The following is a 17,912-nucleotide window of genomic DNA, read 5'->3' on the forward strand; positions in this document are numbered from 1 at the left end:
GAACAATTTGATTATTTTTTGAAAATTCGTTAACAATAAATCTTTCCGAGTGGTGTGTCCTAATAGAGATCCCACTTTGGCCTTTGGTGAAAAATTTTATTTTAGTCCAATATATTCACTGAAATTTTTTGAAAAATATTAAAAGGGTCCAACTTTGAAAACGACTCGTTTTTTGAAGTTTTTTGAGGTTTTTCTGAGGAAATCGATGGAAGAACGAATTGAAAAAAATTGGTATATTTTTACATGGAAAGTGTGTTCGAAGACGCACATTTTGTAAAAAAAAACCCAAATCGTTTGATTTTTACGGAAGTTACAGGCATTTGAAGATAAAACTTGCAAAAAAACATGGCTGCCGACAGGATGCCTCAAAAAATCTGAAAAAATTTGAGAAGTCACTTTTTTCCATATACAACCACAGGAAAAATCGGAAATATGATTGGCGATGGTGAGGGTTTTGACCTGGGTGAGTTCACATGGAATACCCCATATATATTTATACACTTTGATGTTAGTAGAGAAGTTGTAACTTGTTGATCGAATATTTGTTTTATCATTTTCGTACTCAGTTGATCCAGTGAGAACTGCAGATGATGGGGTTTTAATGGCTTTTTGGGGTGTTTCATTCCAGCTTTTGGCAGCAAATCATTGGGCTCGCAGAATGGTGTTGTAGACTGCAGTTTGAATCTCTTATTACGTGTGCCAGAGTCTCTGCCTGAGGAGAAACGTTTTGACATGATGATGCTGACACTTATATTGTTGATTAATTTGGTTGAACAGTGTGATGACAACAAGAAGATGCTCATGGAGTCCAGGGCACCACCGTCCTCGGAGAATATTTTTGATCGTAAGTTCTAGACTCTAAAAAAAAAGAGAAATTTTCAACAGTTCAATTTAAAATAACAATTAGATTTTAAGGCCCGGGTGTACTATCTTTGGAATGTTATCTGAATTTTTTCATTTATTGTAATCCAAAATTGTCAATTGAGTGGTACATCATGTAGAAATTCCCAAAAATTATGATAAAATGATTAAAAAAATTGAAAAAATTCGGAACTTTTTCAAAGAGCGTTTTTAATTGAGATTCAGAATGAGTTGAAAAAGTGGAAATTACAAATATCTGATTCGCTGTGGCAAATTATCTATTAGCTGTCATTTTCCATGGTGGATAACAAAACACTAACTCCTCATGGGAAGTGACAGCTAGGTATCTCAATTTTCAAAACAGTGGTATGTAGTCATCTGCCATTTTTATGTGATAAAAGTGTGATTAAAAAATTCTCCAAAATATTACAACTTTTTTCAAAGAGCTTCTTCCGTAATAAATGTCTCTGTGCAGTATGGGAAAATATTTACGAAATCAGTCTTCCCCCTGCATGATATTGGGTGACAGGCTGCCATTTGTCACCGTAAATTAGATACATTTTTCAATTTCTTGTTATTCAACTTATTCTGAATATAAATTAAAAATGCTCTTCGAAAAAGTTAAGAATTTCTTCTACTTTTTTTTGATTATTCATTCATAATTTTTCAAAACTTCTGCATGATGCAGGACGCAATTGACAATTTCAGATGATGAAAGATGAAAAAAGACATCGAGATAACGTTCAAAAGATAGTACAACCGGACCTTAAATAAATTTTCAAACCTGTTTTAACAATCATCTGCTGTGAAGATGATATCATATTTAACAAGTTGTTAAAATTAAGTTGATGATAAAAAAAGTTCAATTCATTTGTGTCAATTTTAAATGATTGAAAATTCATAAAATCACTAAATTGTTCAGATTAAATTGTCTCCATCGATTTTAATTGATTTAAATTTCTTAATATGATTAATAGTAACTGGAATGTTTTTTTTTCAGGACGAGAGAGTGGAGTTGAGGCACTCATCGATCTATTCTACAAACAAGAGGAGCTGGCGATAAGTGAAGAGCAGAAAACCGATGCTATTCTCGATGGAAAGAAGGACTCGGAGCAGACCGAGACTGTTACCACTACTAAAGAGTCGCAGGACGAGTTCATTGAAAAGACTGTACAAAAATGTAATTACGAAACCTCAAAAGCATTTTTTGTGTGAAATTTCTGGTGGAAAATATTTTAAACTTTTTCGTTGTGTGACTTTCAGTACTGCAGAAGGCCGGTCGACACATGGAGCACACGCTCATTGGTGCCTACGTAGTTCTACTACTGGGATATTTAATTATGGACAACAAAGTATGTAAATCAATGGAAATTTTCAGGTTTATGAATAGCATGAGTGAGTTAATTTGACTGAATTAATTTGTCTTTCATTTTGGTGTTGCAGGAGTATGAGGCACTGGTGCGAGGGAAGATTCCTGGGAATAACTTCTCGACAATGGTGGCTGTTCTTCAGAAGTTCTACAATTTTATGAACTTGACAGCGTCGGTAAGAGCATTGAAATCAAAATTTCGAATTATTTTAGTTGATGATCTTCACGTTTTTGTTTTTCATGGATTTTTTGAGGATGAGGGATTTGAGGAAAGAATGGGAAAATATTGTTTGATACAGTATTTAATTTAATTTAATGCTGATGATTCTGAAATCTTGAAATTGCAATTATAAACTTGCTTGAAATTTTAATATAACTAAAATTGAATGAAAAATTTCGATGAGTGTAAGAAACGTGTAACATTCAATTCAATTTAGACGGAACAAAATTATGAAATTACAGACTCCAGTGAAAGTTCAATGAAATTTTTCATTTTTAAGCAACAGGAAGACGATGACTCTCCAACTGAATTGAATTTTCAGGAAAACATGAATATTCAGCACAAATATACACTGAATTTTCCATTGATTTAAAATCCAAAAATAAATTCACCTGAAATTTCCTGATTTCTATGAATTTTCATGGATTAATTGAGATGAAATTTACAGTTCTTATTGATTTTCCTATGAAATTTTTAATTTATAATGTAAAAATTCCTTTAAATTTGAGTATAACTAGAATAGGATGGAAAATTGCAATGAGTGAAAGAAATGTGTGACATTCAATTCAAATTTGAGGGAAAAAAGTAATAAAATTACAGATTTCCGTGAAAGTTAAGTGAAATTTCCAATTTTTAAGCAGCAGGAAACTAATAACTCTTCAATTTACTTGAATTCTCAATCAAAACATGAATATTCAGTACAAAATTCCACATGATTTTCAATTGATTTAAAATCAAAGAATAAATGCACCTGAATTGTCCTGATTTTTATGAATTTCCCTGGAACAATTGAGATGGAATTTATGATTTTTATTGATTTTCTCATGAAATTTTAAATTTACAATTACAAAATTCCTTAAAATTTTTTTATTATTAACTGTAATGGGATAAAAAATTGCAATGAGTGTAAGAAATATATCAAATTCAATTCAATTTGGAGGGAAAAATATAATGAAATTTCAGATTTCCGTGAAAGTTCTGTGAAATTTATCATTTTTAAGCAGCAGAAAAATAACAGAATTTTGATTGAATTTTGGTTGAATTTTCAATCAAAACATGAATATTCAGTCTAAAAGTACACAGAATTTTCCATTGATTTAAAATCCAAGAATAAATTCACCTGAATTTTCCAGATTTCTATGAATTTTCATGGAATAATTGAGATAAAATTTACCATTTCCATTGATTTTCCCATGAAATTTCCAATTTACACGGAAAAAATTCCTAGAAATTTTACTGGTATTATAATACCATGAAAATTCTGAGTAAGCATATGGAAAATTCCATCCAAAAACCCTTAACCATGTTCTTTAATTTCCTGTGCATCAGAGTGAGGCCAGCAGTTGTGGTATCCAAGCAACAGACAAAGTCATCAAGTTCCTAAAGCTATCAGACGCTCGAATCGAGGAGGAGAGGAATGCATTGCCATTGCCAGCACTGGAAGAATCAAGTATTATGCCCGACTTACCCTCATCCTGATCGCAGCCATAACAATTATCATCACGTGACAGCATGTGCTGAATGAAAGTTGTCCAGGGCTGAATTAAAACGCAATTAGATAAATAAAACGACACAAACAATTGAAACTGTTGTTTCACGACGACCACCATATATTTTGATATATATTTATTCATCCACATAATTTATTGCTGTACGATTTACCACTCTGTTCCCACGATTTTTTTGCAAGATTTATTCAACTCTGGAAGCGTCAGTGCTCTCGATTACTTCTGTATTTTTAAAATTTGAAAATTTTAGTTGTTACTTAAATAAAATGCGAGATAGGATTGAACCCAAGAATCTAAAAAAACCATTTGTACGTAATTGCGGGTCCACTATTATCGAATGTTCGATTTATTGTTCACGAAAAACATGCGATGGAAGAGACACGAAGAGTTTATTAACTCGTCGGCAATTGTGCACGCATAATCATTGATCTTGAGCATCTTGCCCCAATAACTAAAAATCAATTATTGTTAATGAAAAAAAAGATGTTCTTTTACATTTTTTGAGTCGTTTGAAAATTATTGAACGAGGAAAACTCAATGTTTTTGAGATATTTCAGAGGGACGAATGTAGGCCACTGATTATTCGAATAATAATAGTGTTATGCAGTCTAAGTTTATTTTAATATTAAAGATGAAAGAAAATGATAAATCTAAGTTATAAGCATTGTACATGTAAATTTATAAATTATAATTATTGTACCTTACATATTAAAAAAAAACGACAAACCAATTAATTCATTTGTGGCCGTGTTTATTTGTCCTTTTTGGTAATTTGGAGTTTGAGGAGATTCTGAAGTTGTTTAATAAGCTATTGCTAATTTATTTTGATAGGGCACTTTAATTCTTTCGATTACAAGTTTTGGAAATTTTGAGGAATTTTAAAATAGCAATTTTCTCTTAATTATGTCATCACAGGTGATTTTAAAAAACCAGAAAGGCAATTTTCCAAATGGCGTTCACCTGACATCCCCTGCCCTTTCTCGATCTTTCCTTTCGAAATATCTTTAAGATTTAGTCAATATTCTGGCAGCATTTTTTCTTCTTTAGAACCTGAAAAATCGTCCGAATATTGTTTGTTGAGGATCTTACTAATGCGGTTCGTTGCACCTCTCAGATGAAAATTCATTTGATATTCATCAGACTGGGATTCATATCAAGGTACATGAAATAACATTCAAAGTCCAGTAATGGACTATAAAATTACTCTGAACTTATATTTATTAAATTTATGAATCACATAAGAGTCAGTAACTTTAATCACATATTCATAACGACGAAAAGAATAATGAAAGAAATATCAACGGCGGTATTTCATGGAGATATTCTTGAACTTGTCGACCTCCTTCGTAATGATATGATTGAGAGCCTTCGTGAACATCATCTCTGGCTCCCAGCGAGGGCTGTAAGGGACGAAATCAACCATCACATGTTTAAAGAGATCCGTCTTGGACGTCATGTGGTAAATCGACTGCATCGTGATCCTCGGGGCGTCCCTTGGGAATGTCGGAGGGAGATGGAACTGGAGGAGGAAGTGGAAGTCTTGATGAGCCAGCAAACAAACGATATAGTCGAAGTTAACAGCATCGTACTCGAGGACGCTCACACTCTGGAGACACAGCACTGCATTGACGAAATTCCTCTTCTTCTCGAAGGTCGTGATGAGCAAGTTGATCTTGTCGTTTATGGATTTTTTCACTTCAGGTACGTACTCCATGAGACTCTTGTCCTCAGGGAAGGATGGCAGGTGCAGGGCGTTCGAACCGCCGAAGGTCTCCTCGAGGTCCTTGGAGAAGTAGAGGTGAGGGGTAATGCGATTCCAATGAGGGCCCTGGAAGGTCACCAGGAGCAGTACGGCGTCGCTGTTGATCACTGCGTGCTTCCCTGGGAGTTTCGAAAAGTCTATGGCAATGCGAATCAGAAAGTGCGCTTCCTCGGGCTGGGTGCTGTTTGGGAGGAGGATTAGTTCCACGTCTTCACTACAGATCTCTGTCTCGGAGAGGAGGGCTTTGTACTCTATGTTCAGACGATCGCCGAATTGGTTCAGCTGGTCGATCTGTGGAGAATTTAGTTCAGGTTATTCGGGATTCAAAGAGTTAAGGCATTTTACTTCTCTTTTCATCAAGAAAATTAAACAAAACAAGTGGGAAATTGCTTTTACATTAATGTAGTGTAGTTTTTTGTTCCGAAAAGAAGTTTTGTAATCGTTCACATTCAAGTTTTGGATGTTTTGGGTTATATCGACCCAGTATGATACAAAAATGCAATTTTTAGACCTCGTTCGTACGTGTGTGTGCATATGTGTACGTATGCAACAAAGTTTTTCTTGAATTGTTCGCTAATGAATGGATGAAATTTTTTTTTTTCGAATGTAGGTATTGTTGAGCCCTATCAGTCGCAATTAATTAAAATTCAATTCATCGATTTTTTTTTTTATTTTCAAATTTTTCCGAAGACCGGTTGTCCCACGATAACCAGAAAAATGTTCTGAATTGATTGAATGGTATTTTTTGAAAATCAGAATTACGGGGATATCCTTGAATATCTTGCTTCAAATGAATTTAATCATAGCTTGAAATGTTTGTTTTAATGCCATTAAGTCGAAGTTAAAAGATGATTACTATAGCTATATTGGTTGATTTCATTTTTATGCTGATTGTTGACAATTTCGAATTTTCCATGAATTTCCCTGAAAGTGAGCTTTCTGATGGTTACTTCAAATGTGATATTTCAAATTCATTCAAGTACGTATAAATAAACTTTTTCTATTAACATTTTATCGAAAGGCTGAGGGGAGAGATAGAACCGTAAAAAAGACAATCGGTTGTATAGAAAAAAGGGATAATAAGAATAATGATGATGATAACATTCAAATAAGTTGAAAATCTGCCAAAATTAGTTAAAAAGAAGAAGGAATTGATGTGCAAAATAGGCATTCAGAAACATATTGCTAATTTATTAGTAAAAATAACTATATTATATGCAATATAAGAGCAATTTCTCACTTGTTTTGTTTTCATCAAGAAAATTAATCAAAATAACTTAGAAAATTCAAGCCAAGGAAATTCGACGAAAAATATCTCAATAGAATAAGTTGTATAAATAATCAAATTCTCTTGACTTTTTCTGTAAAATATTTTCTGTTGAACATTTTATTACAATTGCCCATAAATTAATAGAAAGTTCAATATAGATCGAATAGAATTCTCTAACGAATTCATTAGGTTTATCTGTGAAATTTTTTTCATACGTGCATACCTGGTGTTTTTTATAATGAAAAACCAGCTCTGTCAGCACTCTCAGTAAGGCATCAGGCTCCAGGTGATTCCATCGATACAGACTGGGGATGAATTCCTCGAGAATCTGTGAAGCTGGATCAGCGAGGAACGACTTATCAGAGAACTCGAAGTCCGGCCCCTCGTCAGGGCAGATGGAGTTGAACATGACCACCCAGTCCAGCTTCTGATTTGCATAGGGTATGGAGATCCTGAATCTGTCCCCTTTGCCATCGCCACAGCTGGCAGCGACCTGTCTCAACTCAATTGCTGCTAGATTAATCCCTGAAACAAATAATTTCCTACTATTATTCTTTTCTTTTTTTTTCTTTCCACAACACTATTATTCTTTGGAATATTCTTATAATGAAGCATACTCTAGTGCATTCGGGGAGAACAATAACTTTCCATTCAGTAGGATGGGATCTTCTCAAGTTGATTACAAAACTGTTAAGATGAAATTATGCCCTAATACATTAAAATTCTGATGACAAATTCATCTACAAATGAACCTTCATCGACAGGAGAATCAATCAGATTAGACAGTCTCATCAATTGTCAATTAATATTGATTTTAGTAATGAAATACACAGTTTTAGTAATCATCAATTTAGTCATTTTCAGTTTCAATATTCAGATTCAGTAATCATTAATTCTATAAATAAAAGAAAAACAAAACCCGCAATTTCTCAAAACTCAACTTCACTGAGAGAAGTATCTTCAGTTGAAAATAAACAAAAGACTCGAGAAGAACTCTCAACTACTCATCCACATCCGTTAGTCTTTTGCTATCTTGACAAAATCTTCTCAAGTTGATGAAAGACTGCTAATGATCAAATAGAATCATAACACATTAAGATCTGATCACAAATGTGTCTACAAAAAAATCTCAATCGACAATTGCCAATTCATACTTATTTTAGTAGTGAAATAAACAGTTTCAATAGTCCTCCACCTCCAAAACTCGCCCAAAAAACTAAATAAAAATCTCTCATCAAATGATTTCACCGTCAAAACTTTATTTGAAAGCGGTTCCAGATACTCATCCACCCCAGTAGTCTTTTGTTATTGTAACAAAATCGTCTCAAGTTGTGTTTAAAAAACTGTGAAGATGAAATTGTGCCCTAATACATTAAAATTCTGATGACAAATTTGTCTACAAAAGAACCTTCATCGACAGGAGAATCAATCAGATTAGACAGTCTCATCAATTGACAATTAATATTGATTTTAGTAATGAAATACACAGTTTTAGTAATCATCAATTTAGTCATTTTCAGTTTCAATATTCAGATTCAGTAATCATTAATTCTATAAATAAAAGAAAAACAAAACCCGCAATTTCTCAAAACTCAACTTCACTGAGAGAAGTATTTCCAGTTGAAAATAAAGAAAAGACGCGAGAAGAATTCTCAGCTACTCATCCACATCCGTTAGTCTTTTGTTATCTTGACAAAATCTTCTCAAGTTGATGAAAGACTGTTACTGATCAAATAGAATCATAACACATTAAAATCTGATCACAAATGTATCTACAAAAAAATCTCAATCGACAATTGCCAATTCATAACATTCTCAGCAATCGACAATTAATGTTGGTTTTTGTAATGAATAAACAGTTTTAGTAATCATCAATTATATAAACAAAAAACAAAAAATCTCAATTTCTCAGAACTAAAATAAACAAAAATCAACAAAAAACTCGAGAAGAAGCTCTCAGATACTCATCCCCCCATTAGTCTTTTGTTATTCTAACAAAATCCTCTCAAGTTGATTAAAAACTGTTAACGATCAAATAGAATCATAACATACAAAAATCTGATGACAAATGTACCTACAAAAGAACCTTCATCGACAATTGACAATTAATCCTTATTTTAGTAATGAAATAAACAGTTTCAGCAGTCATCAACCTACAAGGTATCACCTCTACTTATTACAGCACAATTTATCACTCCATTTCATTACATTTTATTTCATCAGATTTCATTTCATCATTTTTTGTTTTCTTACTAGTTTAATTCATTACAATTGTTTTGAACATGCTACAAAGTTTCAAATAAAAAACTGTGGGTACTTAATGAAGGGTAATAGAGCTTGTTTTATTATGTAAATACCACAAAATATGTATTCTTAATTGGGATTCGACGGAAACAAGGCAAATAAATAGACAAGTTTTCAAATCGTAATATTGTCCCGTAATTTCAGGACCGAATGTAAACAGTAACAATTTTTTACGCACTTTCACTGGATAAATATTGAGTATATACAAAGACATCGTCTCTTTCATAATCAAAAGAGCATTTTTTTGCCCTTTTGGCTTAGGACAAATTGCAAAGGCATGTTGTCAACTGTAACTTTTTGCGTTGAATGACACTCGATTTCTTGTGGGTAATCCGGGTAATCCGTGTGATTGTCCCCCACTATTCAATTACGTTGGATCAATATATCGATTGCCATTTCGGGGAAAATTATGGACATACGATGAGGAATTGATATTGTATATAAAGTTGGGAATTAAATCTCGGTGTGTCTTTAAATTATTTGAAAATGGAAATACGATAGGAAATTCAAAATTATTGCAATAACAAATCGTGTTGTAATGAATCGTTCTTGTAATGAATAATGTTGTGATGAGTTTTTGCGATGAAATGTGCAATAATATTACACCACTGTAATAAGTAGCGGTGGAATCAACCTACAAAACCCGCACAAAAAACTCGAGGAAACGCTCTCACCAAAGGATTTAGTTATCAAAACTTCATTCAAAAGCGTTTCCAGGTTCCCAGGTTCCACCCCCGGAATCTTTTGTTATTACACGAAAATCATCTCAAGTTGCTTAAAAAACTGTTAAAATCATCAAATTGTGCCCTAATACATTACAATCTGATGATAAATGTGTCTACAAAAGAACCGTCATCGACAGAATAATCAATCAGATTCGACAATCCCTTCAATTGACAATTAATGTTGATTTCAGTAGTGAAATAAACAGTTTGAGTAATCATCAATTCTATAAATAAATAAAAAAACACAATTTCTCAAACCTCAACTTTACTGAGAGAAGTATCTCCAGATGAAAATAAACAAAAAACTCGAGATGAGGCTCTCAGATACTCATCCCCCATTAGTCTTTTGTTATCGTAACAAAATCTTCTCAAGTTGATTCAAAAACTGTCAATCATCAAACAGCATCATTACACACAAAAATCTGATGACAAATGTGCCCACAAAAAAACCTTCATCAACAATTGACAATTAATCCCTATTTTAGTACTGAAATAAACAATTTCAGCATTCATCAACCTACAAAACCCCAAGAACTAAAAAAAATCTCACCAAACGGTTTCGCCATCAGAACTCTATTCAAAAGCGGTTCCAGGTACTCGTCCACCCCTTCGCCGATGCCCGGTGCCCTGCTAATCATTTTCGGACTGACACTCTTCCTCGCCGTCCCGATGCTGTCCCAATCGTCCATAGTCGCCATCGCGTCCCGACCCCAAAACAATCCTCAACCTTCACCAGCTACCAAATCTGTTCAGAGCTCCTTTCGCCCGAAAATTCGTGCTCAAATCTACAACTGTCACTAAAAACCCTCGTCTAACCCCACAAACGATCTCCGACTGTCCCCCGACGTAAACAACAGAAGAACAGATTCACTCCGCCCAAAGAGAGGCGAATCTCAACAAATCAGTTAATTCAAAACCTCAGGCTCGTCCAATGAGGCCTCTCATCACGTCCCGTTTCCAGTGAATCCAGCGAATGAGACGAGACCTATGAAATTAATTCCCCCGAGTGACTGCTTCTGTTGTGAACCAATCTTGAGTGTCGAACGGGCGATGGAGATGGTAAAACAATTGTCAAGGTGTTGCTCGTCATTTTGTGACACAAAAATGATTTGCACGTGAATCAGTGGGTGTTTTTGATACTCTTACAAATGTGAAACGAATTTCTATGGATAAGCGCCATTTGAATACATATCAGAGTGTGAAGTGATGTTGATGATGCGTTTGATGGAACAATTAACCTCACTATTGTTAAGAGACAAAGAGACAGGGTACAATCAAGTATTTTGACCAAATTTATATTCAGGGAAATACGGAATTTAATGGTGTAAAAAAATGAGAGATGCGCTTTAAGGGATTGCTGCTGTTCCTGATTTGCTTGGTTGGTACTAGTGTTGTTTTTATTGGGTTCAGCTATCAGCGACCTTCCATTCAAACTTTAGTAACGGAGACGCATAAACAATTGCGGAGCTTCCAGGTAATTGGGGGATATTATTATTTTTTTGTTATTGCGGGAATTTTTTTGGGATTGCATATATAAAACAAGTGACTTCGAATTGCTGTTATATTGTTATAGTATAGTTATTTTTGCTAATAAATTAGCAATATGCTTTCACGTGGTTATTTTGCAGATCATTTCCTTCTATCATATCAATTCATTGTTTACTTCATTTTATTAAATTGAATGAGATTTCTTTTCAACTAATTTTGTCAGATTTTCAACTTAGTTGAATGTTATCATCATCATTATTCTTATTAGGGGAGGTAGGGGCAAAGCGGACCCCCGGGGCAAAGCGGACCCCTTCGAAAAAAAAAAAAGTGTGGGGTAAAGTGGACCCTCACATAAATTATTGAATCGAGTCGCCAGAATTATTCTAATACGTTTTATAAAGTGAAATTTACTACCTTGACTAAAAAAATATGCAATGAGGGCAAGTATAAATTTGTGCGAGCTCCTGCGGATCTAATTGTGAACAAGAAATGTGAGTTTTTGATCAACAGCGATTACATTCTATCCAATCGGTAGAACAACATGACAATGACTCCTGACAAACGGAAAATTAAAATAATTTTAAAAAAACAGAGGGTCCACTTTGCCCCAACATTAATTTTTTTTTAAATTTAATGACAGATCTTAATTGCAATTCTAATGAGATTATGATCTCCACGTGAAGTGCATTGACTCATTAGAATTTAAAAAACTAAACGATTCGCTTAGAGGGTCCGCTTTGCCCCTACCTCCCCTATCTCTTCCTTCTGTACAACCGATTGTCTTTCTTACGGTTCTATCTCTCCGCTCAGCCCTTCGATAAAAAGTTGATAGAAAAATGTTATTTATACGTACTTGGATGAATTTGAAACAGTAGATTTGAAGAAACCATCAGAAAGCTCACTTTCAGGAAAATTCATGAAAAATTTGGAATTTTCAACAATCATCATAACAATTAAATCAACCAATACAGCTATCGAAATTATCTCGTGACTTCGAATTAATGACATTAAAACAAACGTTTTAAACTATGATTGAATTCATTTGAAGCATGATATTCAAAGAAATCCCCGGAATTCTGATTTGCAAAAAAATACAAAATTTTTGCAAATTTTTAAATGAATCAAAATAACGATTATTGCTATCGCCTTCATCCTCGAATATATTCACAAAAATTAATAGAATTCCAACTGATTTTCAATATATTTTTGAAATGGGGAACTGCAAGCAAGTGAATTGCATTTAAATCTAGAGGATTATAATAATATTATTTATTATTTAAGAATTCAATAGAAAACCCTTGCATTTTCCCAAGGAATTGAATAGAAAAATTAAATAAAAAAATTAATTAGTTTTTATAGAAATATTGATACGAAATCTCAATCAACATAAAAAGCCAATAGAATTTCATTCTTCGACGCAATCTATTCTGTCCATATTTTTTCTGTAAAAATCCCTGGAAATGGAAATTTCTAGTTTTTCTTAAATTCTGTTGTTCAAATAATGAGGAACCAGTGAAAACTGACTTATGAAGTTTATCCTCCAATTCCTACAGCAAAAATATCAACAGAATGCTGAATATGGTTGAATGGAGAATTTTTTTCAAATACAATACAAAAATCTCTTCTTGAATTTTCTAAGAAATACAATACAAAAGAGGTTAAAAAATTTATGGAGAGAAAATTTCTATTGAAAAATTGGTGAATTGAACTTAGATCCAGACGAATGATTGCGATATTAGTATAATGATGGGCATTTTTGTAATATTATTAACAATTATATTCAAAAATTTATTGGTTCTATAGAAATATTGCTACCAAATATGAATTTAAAAAAATCTATTGTTCCACTCGAACAAATAAAAGTATTCAATTCCACAATTGCAGGAAAACTTGAAAGATGTCGAGGAAAAAAGGCTAGTGACAGACTCCAAGTACCTCGCACTACTTGGTCTCGATAGTCAACCAAGCACCCCATCCCTACTATCAAAACCTCAGAATGTAACCATCGTTACACTGCTACGACCAGGAAATGAGATTAATATTTACGGATTTATAAAAAATGTATCGCACTTTTTACCAACAAATAACATTGCAATTTACGGAGTGGGGTTGAACGACGATGCCATGCTGAATCTGCGAGCAATATGTAACTCAAGCAGATGCACTGTCGTACCGTTTGACTTGACGCCATTCCCCAATCACGCTGAAGATGATAGACTTCATGTCTATCGACCTCTAGTCATACAGGTAAATACATTTCCATTTCTAACAAATTAACTCGCACGAGAAAATTTTACAGAAAAAACTAGCAAATTCAATAGAAAATTCTATCGTTTTAAAAATGTCCAAGAGGAACCATTCTTGCGAATGTTATCTGAATTTTTTTTATTTTTCGTAATCCAAAATTGTCAATTGAGTGGTACATCATGTAGAAATTCCCAAAAATTATGATAGAATGATAAAAAAAATAGAAACAATTCTGAACTTTTTCAAAGAGCGTTTTCAATTGAAATTCAGAATGAGTTGAAAAAAGTGGAAATTACAAATATCTGATTCGCTGTGGCAAATTATCTATTAGCTGTCATTTTACACGATGGATAACAAAACACTAACTCCTCATGGGAAGTGACAGCTAGGTATCTCAATTTTCAAAACAGTGGTATGTAGTTATCTGCCATTTTTATGTAATAAAAGTGTGATTAAAAAATTCTCCAAAATATTACAACTTTTTTCAGTCTTTTCCGTAATAAATGTCTCTGTGCCGTGTGGGAAAATATTTACGAAATCAGTCTTCCCCCTGCATGATATTGGCTGACAGGCCGCCATTTGTCACCGTAAATCAGATATATTTTTCAATTTCTTGTTATTCAACTTATTCTGAATATAAATTAAAAATACTCTTTGAAAAAAATGAGAATTTTTTCTACTTTTTTTTCGATTATTCATTCATAATTTTTCAAAACTTCTGCATGATGCAGGACTTAATTGACAATTTTAGATGGCGGAAGATGAAAAAAAATATCGAGATAACGTTCGAAAGATAATATACCCGGGCCTTCAGGATAATCGGGCGCGGAGGAAATGTAGGAGGTGAGGCTGAGGGGGTTTCTATTGTTTTCCTGCAGAAAAACAATCGCTGAACAAAAAAAATTTTCCCATTGGGATTCAAAATTCAGGCAATATTAGAGAGTATCTCCGGTTAAAAATTATTTTTGGAGCTAATCAAATTTATTTGTATCTGTTCCACGCATTGAATGGTTTTCAGATTGTTTTTTTGTAATAAATGAAAAATTATTAATCCATGCGAAAAAGTGGCAACATCGTCGGTAGTTTTTTTTTTCACTAGGAGCTGGTACCACTGGCTCGAGGGAGCTCCAATCACAACACTTTATCGTTCTCTCTCAAGAGACGTTTAAATTGACCGGCGCCACCCCTAAACGATCGGTACTTGGAACGTTTGCTGCTCGTTTGGGCTGCGTGCACAGAAATTTCATTTTTCAGTACTTTTTTCGCTATTATTAATAAACAATGCTCCTAGGCAACAATCTTTTTCACTCAAAAAATCATTGATCACATGTTCTAAATGTGTCTAAAGTTTCATGACTTCGGCTGCATTTTTTCCTTGGGTTTTGCAGTTGTTTTTGTGATTTCCATAAGATCACGGGTTAAATGACCACTTTTTCAAAAATTCATGATAAATTAACCATGCTCCCCAGCAGTCTGAAACTTTACACACGCCTTTTCCATCATTTAAAGAATACGTAAAAAAAAAGAAAAAAATGGCTGCTTTTTTTCTAACCCTCCGGGCTCACCCGATTATCCTTACAAACTAAATTTTTATTGAGACATTGATAAAAGTTTAAAAATATAAATAATTGATTGATTCAGTAAGTAAAACAAATAAAAAAATCAAAGTGAAAATGAAAAAATTATATTTTAGTTTAGTCACTTAATTTTTTTAAATAAATTAATTAAAAATTGAATTTCTACTGATACATTTCTTATAGAAATTCCTCGACATGAAAATCCTTTACCTTCTTAGCCAAAAAACAGAATGAAATTTGAGTCGAGGAATTTCAATAGAAAATATCTCAATAGAATAAATTCTATAGAAAAATCAAATCATGGTAATTTTTTCTATAGAATATTTCTCAGTGAACATTTCTGCTAAAAAACGCACAGATAAGCTTTGAACTTTTTGATTAAAATCAACCATAAACTACTTGAAAATTCAATAGAAATTTCACCGTCTGCGAGGTTGTTCTATAGCATTTTTTCATCCGTGCATTATTCAGCATTAATAACGATGGAATCGCATCACATGACATTATGAATAATTTATTTCATTTCCAGACAGCTTTAAATACTCTAGGAAATATATTATACATGGACTCAAACGTGAGAATAAACAATTCCGATGTATCGAAGTACCTTTCACCACCCTCTGGGATATTCACATGGCCAACGAAGCATGCAATAAGTTCACTGACACATCCCAAAATGTATGAATACTTTCATGCATCCTCGGACAGTTTTTTCTTTCTTCCTTTGATAAGAGCTTCACACTTAGTCATTAGAAATACTAAAGAAATCAGGGAGAATGTCATGCTACCCTGGGTACAATGTGCACTAACGAGAGATTGTATTTGTCCTATAGGTGAGTTTAAAAAAATGTTCGAAGAAATTTAATATCCACTCTTAAGAAAAAAATTCAGTAGCGAAGTGGTAAAACGGTATACCTAAGTCAATTTTGACTATTTGTCGGTTTTCAATGAATGTCTCGGAATCTAAGGGAGATAGAAAAATTTTTGTTAAAACCTTTTGTTCCAGCTGACTGAGAGCTACAACAAATGTAATTACCAAAATTTCGCTATCTCTCTTACATTCGACAATATTCCTCAAAAACTCAACTGGGAGATAATTTTTTTTTTATATTGACTGGGAGATAAGTCGACTTAAACCGTTTTACCACTTCGCTACTGAATTGTAATTTTATGAAAATTTCATCAGTAAGTTTCAGTAAAGTAACATTGGCTTCGTTGCAAGAGGAAACAGTCATGAAATTTAAGATTCCACTGAAAATTTAATGAAATGCAGATTTTTTAGCAACAGGTGGATGAAAATTTCCAAATATAAATATTCAGTTCCAAATTACGCTGAATTGTCAATGACTTGACAATTCAAGGACATATGTACCTGTATTTTTCCGATTTCTATTCATTTTTATCGAATAATTGGACTGAAAATTGTAGCTTTCATTGATTTCTCCATAGAATTTCAAAATTTCAACGACGAAATCCCCTTAATTTTCAGTGGAACGTATGAGAAAAAATTCAAGGATTACTATTGAATTTCTGTTGGAACTCTATAACAATTCTACTGGAATTCCATAAGAATTCTATTCAGAAATTCTGTTTTTTTTTGTGCCAATTCAATTAAACATTATGAAACTCTTTCTTTACTAAAACGATATTTTTTTACAGAAAAAAAAAGAAAAATATAGAAAAATCATGTTTTTTCTTTAAGAATTCTCGAGCATGAATTGTCAATTTTCTTTTTTTGGATTTTATCATGAGAAAAAATAAAAATCTAGCGACAAAACTTGGATAATTTATGCCAAAAAATTTCTGGAGAAGAATCAAAATCTATTGAATTTTTCAATAGAATTTTAATAGCACTCCAATGGAATTCTCTTAGAGTTCCAATAGAAATTGAATAGAAAGGAAGTATAATGTAATAAGAATTTCGAAAAAGTTTACCGAAAATGTCAGCCAAAAATTTTCAGCAGTGTAAAACCTAAATTAAAAAATTATGCAGTTTTGTCGTCGGATTTTTTGATAGATATTTACTAAAGAAGATTCAATAGATGTGAATTGTATTATTTTTCTGTAAAAATTCTTCATTTAAAAAAGAAATGCAACAGAAAAAAAATCATGCCAAAGAAAAATGAAAACTTATTGAAATTGAGAAACGAAAAAAAAACGAATGGAAGTGTATATTTGGGAGTAAATGAAGAATGGAAAATCTGATTGATCCACAGGTGCACAATCATTTGGCTGCAGATTCAACAAAAAGCCCCAGTACCGCTATTCCGGCTGTCACTCCTACGACACATCAGCCCTAAACATTGTCCTAGGTCTCTACTTCAATTACGACGATTCACGCTATATAATCACCGAGAGAGAGTCTTATTTCACAAAAATGCAATCAGATGAAATCAATGACGAGTACCTGACGATCGCAAGGCAGAATAATAGCACAGAGGCTAATCTCAGAAACTTAATGCTACTAGATACATGAATTATCAGTATTTATGTTGAAGGAATTCCTTACGAACAAATCATGTGATAAGCTGGCACAATTGTACTTGAATAAAGTCTTCGATGAACAATCATACTGTTGGCC

The 17,912-nt window shown here is 33.1% G+C and overlaps 3 protein-coding genes across 3 annotated transcripts in view; 2 read left to right on the forward strand and 1 right to left on the reverse strand.

Annotated features, from left to right (window-relative positions):
- LOC107045232 (protein wings apart-like) overlaps window positions 1-4,692 on the forward strand; it is a 21,764-nt gene extending 17,072 nt beyond the window's left edge. Inside the window, exons 5-9 of the mRNA XM_015267425.1 lie at window positions 629-844; window positions 1,862-2,041; window positions 2,125-2,213; window positions 2,305-2,406; window positions 3,780-4,692. Of these exons, the coding sequence (XP_015122911.1) occupies window positions 629-844; window positions 1,862-2,041; window positions 2,125-2,213; window positions 2,305-2,406; window positions 3,780-3,929 (737 nt within the window). The 3' untranslated portion in view covers window positions 3,930-4,692. The remainder of the gene's footprint in view (window positions 1-628; window positions 845-1,861; window positions 2,042-2,124; window positions 2,214-2,304; window positions 2,407-3,779) is intronic.
- A 466-nt stretch (window positions 4,693-5,158) lies between these two features.
- Window positions 5,159-10,979, reverse strand: LOC107045216 (BRISC and BRCA1-A complex member 2). The gene is made up of 3 exons (XM_015267403.2): window positions 10,570-10,979; window positions 7,214-7,515; window positions 5,159-6,011 (listed from the first exon to the last, which is right to left on the reverse strand). Exons 1-3 carry the CDS (start codon window positions 10,715-10,717, stop codon window positions 5,256-5,258), a joined length of 1,206 nt encoding a protein of 401 aa, XP_015122889.1. The 5' UTR covers window positions 10,718-10,979; the 3' UTR covers window positions 5,159-5,255.
- On the forward strand, window positions 10,617-17,901 carry LOC107045223. Its single transcript, XM_015267414.2, has 4 exons — window positions 10,617-11,493; window positions 13,392-13,754; window positions 15,861-16,164; window positions 17,548-17,901. Exons 1-4 carry the CDS (start codon window positions 11,359-11,361, stop codon window positions 17,805-17,807), a joined length of 1,062 nt encoding a protein of 353 aa, XP_015122900.1. The 5' UTR covers window positions 10,617-11,358; the 3' UTR covers window positions 17,808-17,901.
- The last annotated feature ends 11 nt before the right edge of the window (window positions 17,902-17,912 follow it).

This window comes from Diachasma alloeum, unplaced genomic scaffold (genome assembly GCF_001412515.2).
Source record: "Diachasma alloeum isolate Michigan unplaced genomic scaffold, Dall2.0 Dall_scaffold_00180, whole genome shotgun sequence".
Classification (NCBI taxonomy): Eukaryota; Metazoa; Arthropoda; class Insecta; order Hymenoptera; family Braconidae; genus Diachasma; species Diachasma alloeum.

Coding starts and splice junctions, on each gene's coding strand:
- LOC107045216 (XM_015267403.2), bottom strand. CDS start 10,717: ATGGCGACTATGGACGATTGGGACAGCATCGGGACGGCGAGGAAGAGT. Junction 7,516..10,569: donor TCTGATGGCGAAACCGTTTG/GTGAGATTTTTT, acceptor TATTTGTTTCAG/GGATTAATCTAGCAGCAATT. Junction 6,012..7,213: donor TTCATTATAAAAAACACCAG/GTATGCACGTAT, acceptor AATTCTCCACAG/ATCGACCAGCTGAACCAATT.
- LOC107045223 (XM_015267414.2), top strand. CDS start 11,359: ATGCGCTTTAAGGGATTGCTGCTGTTCCTGATTTGCTTGGTTGGTACT. Junction 13,755..15,860: donor ATCGACCTCTAGTCATACAG/GTAAATACATTT, acceptor TTTCATTTCCAG/ACAGCTTTAAATACTCTAGG. Junction 16,165..17,547: donor AGATTGTATTTGTCCTATAG/GTGAGTTTAAAA, acceptor ATTGATCCACAG/GTGCACAATCATTTGGCTGC.